Source organism: Rutidosis leptorrhynchoides, chromosome 6, assembly GCF_046630445.1.
Source record: "Rutidosis leptorrhynchoides isolate AG116_Rl617_1_P2 chromosome 6, CSIRO_AGI_Rlap_v1, whole genome shotgun sequence".
Taxonomy (NCBI): Eukaryota; Viridiplantae; Streptophyta; class Magnoliopsida; order Asterales; family Asteraceae; genus Rutidosis; species Rutidosis leptorrhynchoides.
Genome location: NC_092338.1, coordinates 68574476 through 68591688, shown reverse-complemented (window position 1 = coordinate 68591688; position 17213 = coordinate 68574476). Strand labels below are relative to the sequence as shown.

General features: G+C 33.7%; 1 protein-coding gene across 1 annotated transcript in view; it reads right to left on the bottom strand.

The window, feature by feature from the left end:
• Positions 1 to 10950: 10950 nt before the first annotated feature.
• Positions 10951 to 17213, bottom strand: part of LOC139853728 (serine carboxypeptidase-like 18) — a 44685-nt gene continuing 38422 nt past the window's right edge. Inside the window, exons 6-12 of the mRNA XM_071843093.1 lie at positions 14019 to 14056; positions 13056 to 13157; positions 12889 to 12975; positions 12087 to 12152; positions 11394 to 11536; positions 11123 to 11297; positions 10951 to 11034 (exon numbers count right to left, since the gene is read on the bottom strand). Coding sequence (XP_071699194.1) covers positions 10951 to 11034; positions 11123 to 11297; positions 11394 to 11536; positions 12087 to 12152; positions 12889 to 12975; positions 13056 to 13157; positions 14019 to 14056 — 695 coding nt within the window. The remainder of the gene's footprint in view (positions 11035 to 11122; positions 11298 to 11393; positions 11537 to 12086; positions 12153 to 12888; positions 12976 to 13055; positions 13158 to 14018; positions 14057 to 17213) is intronic.

The following is a 17213-nucleotide window of genomic DNA, read 5'->3' as shown; positions in this document are numbered from 1 at the left end:
ATTAGAAAGAGCTTCTAACATGCAACATAAAGAAGCATGTTATGCTTACGGGTTAGTGATGTTCGCTTCTTACCAAAGTGAGAAAAAGAATATCGGATTGCAACTTTTAAATAAAACCTTCCCACAAGTGACGGATTCAGTAGTTGGGGTGAGAAACAAGGTTTTTAGATTATTACGGGGCTGTTGGACATTACGAAACCCTCATCCTTTTGACGACATTACAACATGCTGCCTAGCCAATGGTCATAACGGTTATTTTTCACAAGACCAAGGATGGGAAGTCATCTTAGTAAAACCAGAATGCATGACTTATTTCTGGACTTATAAATTACGTGTCTTTATTTCCTTTACTGAAAAACTTGCGTATTAACTAGATTTATCTTCAAAACTGTCCTGTATCATAGTGTACTATATTTCATGTTATATGTAATATAGCGAAGTTGTAAGTTTGAAGAATATTTGTATGTGATATATTATTATAATCAGTTTTTCATATGGAATTGTAGTAGTTGAATTGTATATTAGCTACTAAGTATGAACTTAACGGGTAGGTAGTACCCGAATTTAAACTTATAAAACGCTAATATGAAGAAAAAGCTTTTATAAATGAGTTCATATTATGCTACGAAATACTATTGACTACTCTTAATATTCTGTATGATTAACTCAATTCAGTTGGCTATTTTGAAGGAAATGGCACCGACTACTCGACGCACCATGAATATGAGCGAAGAGGAATTTCGTACCTTTCTTGCTGCAAACATAGCCGCAGTACAGGCTGCGCTACATACCAACAATAACTCTGAATCTGGCAATGTAGCTAATGGCGCAAGAAATCATGTAGGATGCTCCTACAAAGAATTCACTGCCTGCAAACCTTTGGAATTTGATGGAACCGAAGGACCAATTGGATTGAAACGGTGGACTGAGAAAGTCGAATCGGTGTTTGCCATAAGTAAGTGTACTGAAGAGGACAAAGTTAAGTACGCTACGTATACCTTCACAGGTACTGCGTTAACGTGGTGGAACACCTATCTTGAACAGGTAGGACAAAATGCTGCTTACGCACTATCGTGGTCGGCATTCAAGCAATTGATGAACGAGCACTACCGTCGTAGAAACGAAGTCAATAAACTCAAGGCAGAACTTAGAGAGTTACGAACACAAGGGTTCGATGTTACCACATATGAACGACGATTCACAGAGTTGTGCCTATTGTGTCCGGGAGCATTCGAAGATGAAGAAGAGAAGATCGACGCATTTGTAAAAGGGTTACCAGTAAGGATTCAAGAAGATGTGAGTTCACACGAGCCCGCTTCTATATAGAAGGCAAGTCGAATGGCTCATAAACTCATAAATCAGATTGCGGGAAGAATTAAAGAGCAGGCGGCCGAAGAAGCCAACACAAAACAACTCAAGAGGAAGTGGGAGGAAAATGGTGACAAGAGTCACCAGTACAACAACAATAACAATTACAACCACAATCGCAACAACAATCCCAACAACTGCAACAACAATCGCAACAATAACCGCAATCCTAACAATAACTACAACAAACATCCCAACAACAACAACAACAACTACAACAACCGTTTCAACAACAATAACAATCCCAACAACAACCTCAATAACAACAACGGCAACAAAAACCAAAAACAGCCATGTCATAGGTGTGAAGAAAATCATCAGGGGTTTTGCACGACATTTTGCAACAGGTGTAAAAGAAATGGTCATAGCGCGACAAAGTGTGAGGTCTACGGACCAAAGTTTAACAGAACTTAAGGAACAAATAATGTCGGAAAAAGTAATGCCGAAACAAATAGTGTCAGAGCAAGTAATACCAACGCTGTTTGTTATAAATGTGGAAAACCAGGCCACATTATTATAAATTGCCCGAATCAGGGGAATACTAATGGGCAGAGCCGTGGAAGAGTTTTCAATATTAATGCGGCAGAAGCACAGGAAGACCCGGAGCTTGTTACGGGTACGTTTATTATTGACGATAAATCTGCTTATGTTTTATTTGATTCGGGTGCGGATAGAAGCTATATGAGTAGAGAATTTTGTGCTAAATGAAGTTGCCCATTGACGCCTTTGGATAGTAAAGTTTTACTCGAATTAGCAAACGGTAAATTAATTTCAGCAGATAATATATGTCGGGAGAGAGAAATTAAACTGGGGGATGAAACGTTTAAAATTGATTTAATACCAGTCGAGTTAGGAAGTTTTGATGTAATAATTGGCATGGACTGGTTGAAAAAGGTGAGAGTAGAGGTCGTTTGTTACAAAAATGCGATTCGCATTATGCTTGAAAAAGGAAAACCTTTAATGGTGTACGGAGAAAAGAACAATGCGAAATTAAATCTTATTAGTAGTTTGAAGGTGCAAAAACTAATAAGAAAAGGTTGTTACGTCATTCTAGCACACATCGAGGAAGTTAAACCTGAAGAAAAGAACATCAGTGATGTTCCCGTCATAAAAGAATTTCCCGATGTATTTTCGAAAGAATTACCGGGATTACCCACACATCGATCCGTTGAATTTCAAATAGACCTTGTACCAGGAGCTGCACCAATAGCTCATGCTCCATACAGACTCGCACCCAGCGAAATGAAAGAATTACAAAGTCAGTTACAGGAACTTTTAGAGCGTGGTTTCATTCGACCAAGCACATCACCATGGGGAGCTCCTGTTTTGTTTGTCAAGAAGAAAGATGGTACATTTAGGTTGTGTATCGACTACCGAGAATTGAACAAACTTACCATCAAGAACCGCTACCCACTACCGAGAATCGACGACTTATTTAATCAACTACAAGGCTCGTCTGTTTATTCGAAGATCAATTTACGTTCTAGATATCATCAAATGCGGGTGAAGGAGGATGATATTCCAAAGACTGCTTTTAGGACGAGGTACAGTAGTTTATGGTTATGCCGTTTGGATTGACTAACGCACCAGCTGTGTTCATGGACCTCATGAACCGAGTGTGTGGGCCATATCTTGACAAGTTTGTCATTGTTTTTATCGATGACATACTTATTTACTCGAAGAATGATCAAGAGCACGAAGAACATTTGAGAAAAGTGATAGAGTTGCTGAGAAAAGAAAAACTGTACGCTAAGTTTTCAAAGTGTGCATTTTGGTTGGAAGAAGTTCAATTCCTCGGTCACATAGTGAACAAAGAAGGTATTCAGGTGGATCCAGCAAAGATTGAAACCGTTGAAAAGTGGAAAACCCCGAAAACTCCGAAACACATACGTCAGTTTTTAGGACTAGCTAGTTACTATAGAAGGTTCATCCAAGACTTTTCCAGAATAGCAAAACCCTTGACTGCATTAACGCATAAAGGGAAGAAATTTAAATGGAAAGATGAACAAGAGAAAGCGTTTCAATTGTTAAAGAAAAAGTTAACTACGGCACCTATATTGTCATTACCTGAAGGGAATGATGATTTTGAGATATATTGTGACGCCTCAAAGCAAGGTCTCGATTGTGTATTAATGCAACGAACGAAAGTAATTGCTTATGCGTCTAGACAATTGAAGATTCACGAACAGAATTATACGACGCATGATTTGGAATTAGGCGCGGTTGTTTTTGCATTAAAGACTTGGAGGCACTACTTATATGGGGTCAAAAGTATTATATATACCGACCACAAAAGTCTTCAACACATATTTAATCAGAAACAACTGAATATGAGGCAGCGTAGGTGGATTGAATTGTTGAATGATTACGACTTTGAGATTCGTTACCACCCGGGGAAGACAAATGTGGTAGCCGACGCCTTGAGCAGAAAGGACAGAGAACCCATTCGAGTAAAAGCTATGAATATAACGATTCACACTAACCTTACTACTCAAATAAAGGAGGCGCAACAAGGAGTTTTAAAAGAGGGAAATTTAAAGGATGAAATACCCAAAGGATCGAAGAAGCATCTTAATATTCGGGAAGACGGAACCCGGTATAGGGCTGAAAGAATTTGGGTACCAAAATTTGAAGATATGAGAGAAATGGTACTTAGAGAAGCTCATAAAACCAGATACTCATTACATCCTGGAACGGGGAAGATGTACAAGGATCTCAAGAAACATTTTTGGTGGCCAGGTATGAAAGCCGATGTTGCTAAATACGTAGGAGAATGTTTGACATGTTCTAAGGTCAAAGCGGAGCATCAGAAACCATCAGGTCTACTTCAACAACCCGAAATCCCGGAATGGAAATGGGAAAACATTACCATGGATTTCATCACTAAATTGCCAAGGACTGCAAGTGGTTTTGATACTATTTGGGTAATAGTTGATCGTCTCACCAAATCAGCACACTTCCTGCCAATAAGAGAAGATGACAAGATGGAGAAGTTAGCACGACTGTATTTGAAGGAAGTCGTCTCCAGACATGGAATACCAATCTCTATTATCTCTGATAGGGATGGCAGATTTATTTCAAGATTCTGGCAGACATTACAGCAAGCATTAGGAACTCGTCTAGACATGAGTACTGCCTATCATCCACAAACTGATGGGCAGCGCGAAAGGACGATAAAAACGCTTGAAGACATGCTACGAGCATGTGTTATTGATTTCGGAAACAGTTGGGATCGACATCTACCGTTAGCAGAATTTTCCTACAATAACAGCTACCATTCAAGCATTGAGATGGCACCGTTTGAAGCACTTTATGGTAGAAAGTGTAGGTCTCCAATTTGTTGGAGTGAAGTGGGGGATAGACAGATTACGGGTCCGAAAATAATACAAGAAACTACCGAGAAGATCATCCAAATTCAACAACGGTTGAAAACCGCCCAAAGTCGACAAAAGAGCTACGCCGACATTAAAAGAAAAGATATAGAATTTGAAATTGGAGAGATGGTCATGCTTAAGGTTGCACCTTGGAAAGGCGTTGTTCGATTTGGTAAACGAGGGAAATTAAATCCAAGGTATATTGGACCATTCAAGATTATTGATCGTGTCGGACCAGTAGCTTACCGACTTGAGTTACCTCAACAACTCGCGGCTATACATAACACTTTCCACGTCTCGAATTTGAAGAAATGTTTTGCTAAAGAAGATCTCACTATTCCGTTAGATGAAATCCAAATCAACGAAAAACTTCAATTCATCGAAGAACCCGTCGAAATAATGGATCGTGAGGTTAAAAGACTTAAACAAAACAAGATACCAATTGTTAAGGTTCGATGGAATGCTTGTAGAGGACCCGAGTTCACCTGGGAACGAGAAGATCAGATGAAGAAGAAATATCCGCACTTATTTCCAGAAGATACGTCAACACCTCCAACTGCTTAGAATTTCGGGACGAAATTTATTTAACGGGTAGGTACTGTAGTGACCCGAACTTTTTCATGTTTATATATATTAAATGAAATTGATATTTACATGATTAAGTGTTTCCAACATGTTAAGCAATCAAACTTATTAAGACTTGATTAATTGAAATAGGTTTCATATAGACAATTGACCACCCAAGTTGACCAGTGATTCACGAACGTTAAAACTTGTAAAAACTATATGATGACATATATATGATTATATATATAATTAACATGATATTATGATAAGTAAGTATCTCATTAGGTATTTTAACAATGAGTTATATACATAAAATTGTGTTTATTGAATTAAGAAACTCGAAACGATATATATAACGATTATCGTTATAACAACGTCTTACTAATTACATATGAATCAAATTAAGATATTGTTACACTATGTTTAATCATGATAAATAATAAGTAAACATTTCATTATGTATATTAACAATGAACTACATATGTAAAACAAGACTACTAACTTAAGAATTTCGAAACGAGACATATATGTAACGATTATCGTTGTAACAATATTTAACTGTATATATATCATACTAAGATATATTAATATATCATAATATTATGATAATGTAATAATTTAACATCTCTTTAGATATAATAAATAATGGGTTAACAATATTTAACAAGATCGTTAACCTAAAGGTTTCAAAACAACATTTACATGTAACGACTAACGATGACTTAACGACTCCGTTAAAATGTATATACATGTAGTGTTTTAATATGTATTCATACACTTTTGAAAGACTTCAAGACACTTATCAAAATACTTCTACTTAACAAAAATGCTTACAATTACATCCTCGTTCAGTTTCATCAACAATTCTACTCGTATGCACCCGTATTCGTACTCGTACAATACACAACTTCTAAATGTATGTATTATTGGTATATACACTCCAATGATCAGATCTTAGCAGCCCATGTGAGTCACCTAACACATGTGGGAACCATCATTTGGCAACTAGCATGAAATATCTCATAAAATTACAAAAATATTAGTAATCATTCATGACTTATTTACATGAAAACAAAATTACATATCCTTTATATCTAATCCATATACCAACGACCAAAAACACCTACAAACACTTTCATTCTTTAATTTTATTCATCTAATTGATCTCTCTCAAGTTCTATCTTCAAGTTCTAAGTGTTCTTCATAAATTCTATAAGTTCTAGTTTCATAAAATCAAGAATACTTCCAAGTTTGCTAGCTTACTTCAAATCTTGTAAAGTGATCATCCAACCTCAATAAATCTTTCTTATTTACATTAAGATATCTTTCTAATACAAGGTAATACTCATATTCAAATTTTGATTCAATTTCTATAACTATAACAATCTTATTTCGAGTGGAAATCTTACTTGAACTTGTTTTCGTGTCATGATTCTACTTCAAGAACTTTCAAGCCATCCAAGATCCTTTGAAGCTAGATCAGTTCTTGTCACTTCCAGTAGGTTTACCTACTAAACTTGAGGTAGTAATGATGTTCATAACATCATTCGATTCATACATATAAAACTATCTTATTCGAAGATTTGAACATGTAATCACTAGAACATAGTTTAGTTAATTCTAAACTTGTTCGCAAACAAAAGTTAATCCTTCTAACTTGACTTTTAAAATTAACTAAACACATATTCTATATCTATATGATATGCTAACTTAATGATTTAAAACCGGAAAACACAAAAAACACCGTAAAACCGGATATACGCCGTTATAGTAACATCACGGGCTGTTTTGGGTTAGTTAATTAAAAACTATGATAAACTTTGATTTAAAAGTTGTTCTTCTGGGAAAATGATTTTTCTTATGAACATGAAACTATATCCAAAAATCATGGTTAAACTCAAAGTGAAAGTATGTTTTCCAAAATGGTCATCTAGACGTTGTTCTTTCGACTGAAATGACTACCTTTACAAAAACGACTTGTAACTTATTTTTGAGACTATAAACCTATACTTTTTATGTTTAGATTCATAAAATAGAGTTCAATATGAAACCATAGCAATTTTATTCACTCAAATCGGATTTAAAACGAAGAAGTTATGGGTAAAACAAGATTGGATATTTTTTGATTGTTGTAGCTACGGGAAATATTGTAACAATTCTATACAAATCATATCCTAGCTAACTTATATTGTATTATACATGTATTCTAATGTAATCTTGGGATACCATAGACACATATGCAAATGTTTTGACATATCATATCGACCCATGTATATATATTATTTGGAACAACCATAGACACTCTATATGCAGTAATGTTTGAGTTAGCTATACAGGGTTGAGGTTGATTCCAAAAATATATATACTTTGAGTTGTGATCTAGCCTGAGACGTGTATACACTGGGTCGTGGATTGATTCAAAATAATATATATCGATTTATTTCTGTACATCTAACTGTGGACAACTAGTTGTAGGTTACTAACGAGGACAGCTGACTTAATAAATTTAAAACAGTAAAACGTATTAAAAATGTTGTAAATATATTTTGAACATACTTTGATATATATGTACATATTTGTTATAGGTTTGTGAATCGGCCAGTGGCCAAGTCTTACTTCCTGACGAAGTAAAAATCTGTGAAAGTGAGTTATAGTCCCACTTTTAAAATCTAATATTTTGGGATGAGAATACATGCAGTTTTATAAATGTTTTACGAAATAGACACAAGTAATTGAAACTACATTATATGGGTGAATGATCGAAGCCGAATATGCCCCTTTTGCTTGGTAACCTAAGAATTAGTAAACCGATCTACTAATAAAGATAGATCTATTGGGCCTAACGAATCCCATCCAAAGTACCGGATGCTTTAGTACTTCGAATTCGTTTATATCATGTCCGAAGGATTTTCCGGAATGATAGGGGATATTCTTATATGCATCTTGTTAATGTCGGTTACCAGGTGTTCACCATATGAATGAATTTATCTCTATGTATGGGATGTATATTGAAATATGAAATCTTGTGGTCTATTATTATGATTTGATAATATATAGGTTAAACCTATAACTCACCAACATTTTTGTTGACGTTTTAAGCATGTTTATTCTCAGGTGATTATTAAGAGCTTCCGCTGTTGTATACTAAAATAAGGACAATATTTGGAGTCCATGCTTGTATGATATTATGTAAAAACTGCATTCAAGAAACTTATTTTTGATGTAATATATTCTTATTGTAAACCATTATGTAATGGTCATGTGTAAACGGTATATTTTAGATTATCATTATTTAATAATCTACGTATTGCTTTTTAAACCTTTATCGATAAAATAAAGGTTATGGTTATTTTAAAAATGAATGCAGTCTTTGAAAAACGTCTCATATAGAGGTCAAAACCTCGTGACGAAATCAATTAATATGGAACGTTTATAATTAATATGAACGGGACATTTCATTATTCAATCCAACACATTTAGTTTTTCATATTCTTGTTTATATTATTTCCTTAGCCGTTCATTCATAGCAAATAACTTGTTGTTTTACACTATGTGACGTGTATTTTCTACACCTACTTTTATTGAGCTAAACTTAACCAAATTAACACACGAATACAGGCAACTATTTTTGATCAATGTAATAAAGAAGCTAGTGAGCACAAGTTCGTCCACAGAGAGCAAAGCGTTTAATATTGAAATAACTAATAATTATCCTAAGAATTGGGGTTTTGATTTGAACTTAAGTGAATTAAAGCAATAGCAAAGATAAATTAACGAGTTAACTAGATAAGGAGAAGTAGTGCCCACTTTAATGCTCAACAAATGACTATGATTGTTCTTTTATTAAAACCGTTATTAAAGGTCAAGATAACTAGTTCATATCGGTCTCACGAAATCAATAAACCAAAGGCATAATGAATTCAATAAACTCACATTAATTATCATTCAGAGGTCCAAATTACCATGTTAAATTAAATGAGACTTTATGTAGGTTAAACTCACATAAAACCTAGACTATTAGGATCACTCGGAATAGCCTACACGATTGTGTTATCACAATATCAATTTAATTACCAATTGCACTAACATACAATTTTCTAGATCTAAAAGGTGAAGTACAAGCTATGGATTTTGATAAACTCACATAAATTAAATCCAATAACCTGTATAATTAAATTAACAATATAGTGTAGCCTACAAGCTATGCACACAACAATTGATTTTTCAAGATAGCACGAATAATTAAACATAAAAACCTTAATAAATCAAAAGATAGAACAATCCATAATCATAAGTCTTACATCAAGTGGACACAATTAAGTGTAGCCTAGCATGAAAAAGATCAGTTTTTTTTTTCTCTCTCAAAAAAATCATAAATTCATGTAGCAAAATATTTTTAGAGAAAAAGAAAAATAAGAAACAATTTTGAATGGGGCTCAAAAGAAGTAAACAAGAAACTAAACGCAGTACCATAAGAAAACGCTAACTAAACTGAAACATGAGCTCCATCGAGAGCCAACGACCTACACATCAAACAAACTAAAAACATGGCAATAAATGAACCTCATAAACAATGACAACAATTAAAACCAAACGAATCCATCCCCCACTAGCTAACATCGTCATCCACATCTCTAACCTTGTCGCCAGTGTTGTTGGTGTCTATGTCTTTACTTGCACTAGCCGTGAACGAAAAGTTCGATCCATTACCCGTCCCGACACCCTTGACGTTACCCAGCGGAGGAGGATTGAAATCGCGTTTTTTAAACTCATAAAAAACCCTCTTATTCTAATGAACTTCTTAAACCCGAACCCACATACGACCACTTACAAGACCCGTCCAATTTAGCATATTCGGCAAACGATTCCGCATAAAAAAAAAACAAAAAAACTTGAACCGCAACACCATAAGCTAAATCACCTTCGTTGTCACGTAACTGAAATGAGGCACTCTTACCCTAGCTTGTTAAGTTTGTTACGAGTATTTTTAATACTCAAGGTCTAAGTACTTAACTATGATTAGTCTTCTTGTGGAGAAGCGTTTTACAAATAAGTGGTGGATATCGTATGGTGAATGTAATAAAAAGTGTGGTGGATATAGAGGTATTAATTATACTTTCCCCGTCTCAAAAAACTATCTTCATTAATATTTTTCATTAATACTTTTGTTTGTCACAAAAATAATTTCCCTTATTATAAAAACCCATTAAAGTTTCGATTATACAATTTTATTTTTGAAATTTCAACATTAAATATAACAATTAATTTATTAGTTATTCTTTATAAATTGAAACATTAAATGATGAACAAATTAGACAAATCACTCATATATTTTAAATCTAATTATAAAAAATTAAAAAGAACATTTTTTATGGAATGAAGGTAGTACGGTATAAGGTTTATTAGCACATTCTGTTTACTTTATTATAAGAGATCAAACCATGATACAACCAGAACAGTTGCAAAAGTGATTCAGAGAATCACATCAAGTTGAAACTAAACATTTACGTTGTATGTTGTACTAGTCTTTTAAAATAATCATGGGGTGTTACAATCCAATACATGATTTGCTTTAATTGAACATAACATATACTCGGTATATGATACTTGATTAATTTGAAGCACAAAGTAGGCCACTGGTTTAGATAGGCTTATGAGAAAACCACCTTTGAACCATCTCAAAGCATTCTAGAGGCCTGTTCTCTGGAGTTGTATGACTTCCTCCCTGAAAAAGTGACAACTTAAAATGAATTCACATGTAGCAGCTTTTACATCTATTCATATTTGTTATAAATTCCAAAACATAATCCAACCTTTACGGTAGCAAATACTAAAGAATAGTTATCGCGGGCGTATGTCGTTTTGAACCCTCCTACTTGATCGTCATTCGTATACCATGGTTCCCAGTTACTATCTGTGATGGTCAAGTTAAGAGAACTTATCCAATTACGAGTACCGACATGTGGAACCGTCATATCATGATCCCCGCTTTTGCATTTGAAAAAAATGTTACAAGTCAGTACTAAATTGCACAAGCACATATAGAAGTACAACGAAAATGGAGCAAGAAACTTTGAGTTATACCTGAATATTAAAGCTCTGCAATTTCTTTTAGTTAGCATTTTGTGATAGAAAACACTACTGAGAACATTGAAATCATATAATGACGTTGAACCAACATAGTACCCCAAGTCTACATTACATAGGCGTGTCTCATTAACCCTTCCCTGCATATATATCATAATCATCAATATTCAAGTTAGCACATAATTAAACCCCGTGTTGTAATCTATTAAATATTAAATTATTGTTATTTTATTTATATGCATACATCTATGTCTTCTCATGACTAAGGTGGAATTTTAGTTTGCATCCCATCAAACCTCCCCTCAAACCTAAGTCCCTCTTAAGCCTCCCCTCGAACGATAGCAGGGTCCACTCATCGTTAAATGGGACCAAGGAGTGCGCCACGTCGCTCTGTGAGCTTGGGGTTGCGCCTTAAACTTATATGCATGTATATGTTTTTTTCATGGCCTATGTATGTGGGCTTTGGTTTACCGTTCCACGCCTCGATGTGAGGGGGCGTGTTGGGAAGTTATCCCACATTGGTCATGAGACAAAATAAATGCATGCATATAAGTCAAAGGGGAAGTCCCTCTATCACCAATTGGTTTTAGAAAAGGATGGACTCTTGGACTTATATGTTAGACATGTTGTTTGGGCTATACGATTTATCAATTCTTTCAGCACCCCAACATGTATTCACATTTATCATACCTTTACATTAAGTGCTTTCATCACATTTTTATCATTGGCCCAATAAACTGCAGATTCATGTTCAGCCTGAGAGATGATTGCAATAAATAGTTAAATTCATGATACACCAAAGAGTAATAACATGTACGTGTAGTGTAAGGATTTTGTAGTCTAATGGTGCTTAAAATATATATATTCATTAACAACAAAACGTAGTTAGTAAAGAAGAGATAAGAGAGGTAAATATTACATTAACAGGGGATTCGCGCTACCAAGTAAAGTTGTTGGAGTACAGCATCGATCTAGAATGCTAACCGAACTAATGTCACTAATACGCTAACACTAGAAATACAAAGTACAGTATTAGTTAGTGCATCAAAATGTAATGAAGTATGATGAAAATCTATCAATGTGTATTGAACCTTGACGATTTTTATCGAATTATCGCCCATATCCAACTATTTTATATACCCTACCATATTTATTGTCTACTATTCCTTTTTTTATTGTTAAAAATTATTAGTCACTTCCATACATAGATCAAAGTTAATACAGTAATAAGTTAAATTTTTTTATGTTTTTACTTTATGCATATAAATTAAAAAAAAAATAATTGATAAAAATAAGAAATAAAACTGAAAAGTTTACAAAACGTACATGTTACAGTCATTTTTTTAAGTGTGATTTTTGTTGAGGATAATAAAATTGATAGAGACGGAAAGAGTATATAAATTGTCGTGTACCATGTGACATAAGTACAAGTGAGCTAGTTCTATATCGTCTAAGCACTTATTTTGAAACACATAAAGCATATGACACTTACTTTGTTCACTTCATCGATACATGACATACATCGAAGATTGTTTGGATCAGCTTCTACATACTCGCCATTGCAATGCTTAGCACTTGACTATTATATATGAAATATCTTATGATACGCATTGTATTAAGAATAAACATATGTTAACGAAACAGGATTCAATATGTTACCTCAAATAATTCTTTGGGTATAAGTGCCATATGATAGACATATTCGAGTCTAGAGTTTACGTCACCACTTTTATCCGTAAGCGGATTTCCCACCATATATCCCTAATTTTATATGAACGGGTAACAAAAAAATATACTGTATTAGAAAGCTAGTAAGTTGAAATAAAAAAATTACAAAAAGTTTGAGAAGTCATATATCTAAGCCATTTATAAGAATAAAGACCGATGTTATAAAAAAGATCTCATTTCTTTAGGTCTTGATTGCCAAAAGATGTACAATTTCGTAAAGTTAGGCTCAGATTTAGAAAGCGTATTTTTTTTTCTAGGGGTTTTTTGGCCCCGAGCTTTTCTGTTTTAGCTTGTATTTGTTTGTTTTTTTTTCATATTTCGATGAAAGTTCCTCATATTATAAAATTCCTTTTTAGCATAAAAAATATTAGATTAGTTTTTTAAAGGAGTATTTTATAAAAAGAAAAATTATTACAACAACTTATCATTGGAGAAAATAACCTATTTTATTTTTATTTAGAAATATATATCACCGATTTTTCATGTTTTTGTCCAAAACGCTTTTGATGAATTGATGGATGAAATACTCCGTAGCCTTTTATTTGTGCAAGTATGGCGGATTTTTTTTGAACACCAGTACGGGATCACGTATGAGAACTTAACCACCCACGCGTTTATCTCTCACAGTTGCATAACTCGCTCCCACCACTTCCAACTGTTGTTCAGGAGGAAACCCAGTCTAATTCGAGGGCATGAGCGGTAAAATCACTTCTCCCTCACCACCCCCGCAACGCGATGTGAGGAAGACACAATTGGCTGAAATTCGAGGTAAGTATGACATATTGAGGGGTGGTCTTATTGGTGTAAGTATGACGTGGCTACAAAAATACTCCGTACTCCGTATCCTTTTATTTGAAGTTGTTTATATTACATTCCGTCTCATTGTCCACTTACCTTAACATTTAAAATAGGTTGTAATCCTTCTTCGTTACCTTCAAAACGAGAAAAAGTAAAGGTTAAAAATTTAAATAACTTTCATGACAAATTATCCATATGTACTAAAGCTCCGTTTATATAAAGGTTGAAGTATTTTCAACCTTAGCCGCCCAAAAGTTTATACAAATAAAATATATATCGAATTAATATATGGCAGCAGTGATTTTAATTTCCGTTTAAAAGAAGATATATATATATATATATATATATATATATATATATATATATATATATATATATATATATATATATAGTGGTAGGATCAAGAGGGAAGTAACCATTCGGGGGGAAGCGGGGGGAAGCAAAAACTTTTTTTTTTGTTCGTTTTTTGAAAAAACTTTGTTCACGAACATTATAGATGATATGAAAATATGAACATTTAGTAGAGACACTTTGTGATAAATGTTTTTATTTTGGCGGAAAAACGCTCGAAGAAGTAATATATAACAATTATCGTGTTTTTCGAGCGTATTTTGAGGTTTTAGCTATTGGGGTTTAGATATTAGGGTTTATAGGGTTTAGATATTAGGATTTAGGGTTTAGATTTAGGATTTAGATTGAGTTTTTAACACGAACGGTTTAGAGTTTAGGGTTTAGGGTTTAGGGTTTGGTGTTTTGGGTTTAAACCCAAAACACCAAACCCTAAACCCTAAACCCTAAACCCTAAACTCTAAATCGGGCTAAATTTTACTTCACAAAACATGAAGAAAAAAAACGTTCATATTCTTCACGAACAATATTATCTTAAATGTTATTTTTGTCGATCATTTTTCCGCTTAAATAATAACATTCATCACGAAGTGTCTCTTCTAAATGTTCATATTTTCGTGTGATCTTGATGCCGAAAAAAAAAATTCAAAAAAAACGAAAAAAAAAAATTTGCTTCCCCCCGATTGGTTACTTCCCCATTGATCATGCCCCTATGTATATATATATATATATATATATATATATATATATATATATATATATATATATATATATATATATATATATATATATATATATATATGGTAGTGATTTAGCAATGATAATTAACGTTTTATTATAAAGTTAATATAATATATAATAATAATAAATATAAATAAATCGTGACGTATATTAATTTCCACAAAATAATGTGTTACCCACTTTCCCATCTATATACACTAGTTTTATGAGCACGTACGTTGCACGGAAGTTGTATAAATTGGTTTCATTAACATTAGTAGTGTTGTAAAAGTCGGCCGACTTTGCCGACGCGTCAGCCGATGAGGCGTTTTTTGGGTTCTCCGTCCCTTTTTTCTGAAAACGACTCAAAAGACGGTCAAAGCTAAAAATTTGGTCAAAGTCTGTCAAAGACGGTGAAAGTTGGTCAAAAACGGTCAAAATCAGTTAAATTTTCGTCATGATGTGATATGTTTTAAAATTAGAAATTGTTTTCATTTTTTGGGCCTCTCTTTTCTCTGTGTCCTTACTGATTATGTACTCGGTAACATTAATTGAGTTTGAAGTTTGATTGTATTTAAATTCAAGTTCTTATCTAAGAAATTTATGATACAGAATCTGTAACACCCCAGCTTAACATGACCACAATATTGTCCGCTTTGCCTGCAGGCGCACGGCTTTTTCTTGGCGACCACACACGAGAAGCACTTTCCCAGGAGGTCACCCATCCCGGTAGTGCTCTCGCCCGAGCACGTTTAACTGCAACGTACTCGCACATCTGCTCTGCCTGTGATCCCAAAACGCGTTGTGTCATTTAAGCGTGAGTATTACATTATAATCTCATGATCACTCATGTGTGTGGGCAATGTGGGATTTGCCTAGGGTGTTACATTCACCCCCCTTTAGGGACTCATCGTCCTCGATGAGGTTTGCCCCACCACCCCCAACGGCACATGAGTGGCTCTGATACCATTGTGAAACACCCCAGCTTAACATGACCACAATATTGTCCGCTTTGCCTGCAGGCGCACGGCTTTTTCTTGGCGACCACACACGAGAAGCACTTTCCCAGGAGGTCACACATCCCGGTAGTGCTCTCGCCCGAGCACGTTTAACTGCAACGTACTCGCACATCTGCTCTGCCTGTGATCCCAAAACGCGTTGTGTCATTTAAGCGTGAGTATTACATTATAATCCCATGATCACTCATGTGTGTGGGCAATGTGGGATTTGCCTAGGGTGTTACAGAATCGACTATTTTATACATATATAAATATATATTTAAGAAATTATTAATAAAGTCAACGTTGGTCAACGACCGATGCGTCCCCGACTCACGATTTTTACAACCTTGAACATTAGTGTTGATACTTATCAAATGTATATTACAATTGGAATGAAAAAAAAACTTTATTTATAATAAAACATTAGTATTGAAAACATTAATTAGTTAAAGCAACATATAGTTATATGTTAATGAGTCCGTCCGTTAAAATACGTGTACGCAAATGTCAAAAAAAGTTTGATACACTTAAATTTATTTGAATATCATATTATGTATAGCTTGCCGTTCAAAAAAAATATCATATTATGTATTTAATATAGATAGATTTTTGATTGTTTATTTAAATTAGGTTATATATTATTTACTTACGCTTTATTAAAATAAAATAAGTTTATTCATTTATTTGTTAACGGATTTTTGAATGAAAGTAGTTTAAATTCGTGAGAGAAATTTGTTAAAGTTCGTATTTTATGACTCAGAACAAATTATTGAGTTTTAATTACCATCATGAAAATTCACCTAATGAATATAACCTTTGAGTCAAGCTCTATTGATTGACTTTAAAATTCGTTTTTTACTTTCTCTAATACTATAATATAAAATTTATTTTATTTTAATTAATGCTAAAATAGAATTTATAATTATCGAATAACTTTTGAAAAGTCAATTTGTGTACAAAGTCAAAGAAATTCATTGATGTGACGTAAATTTGATGGCTTGCAGATAAACTAAATAAAAAGGATTATTACCTTATACTCCGTACTTAATATGCCCTTTTTTAGATTATATAATACTCCGTAAATATTTTAAAAAGAAAACAAATTTAGGATTAATTATTATAAAAAAGAAAAATCTAACGAAAATTGTTGAAGTGACATGTGACAGAATTAATCAGGAAGAGACACATAAAATTATCATCACGCGCTTTATATATATATATA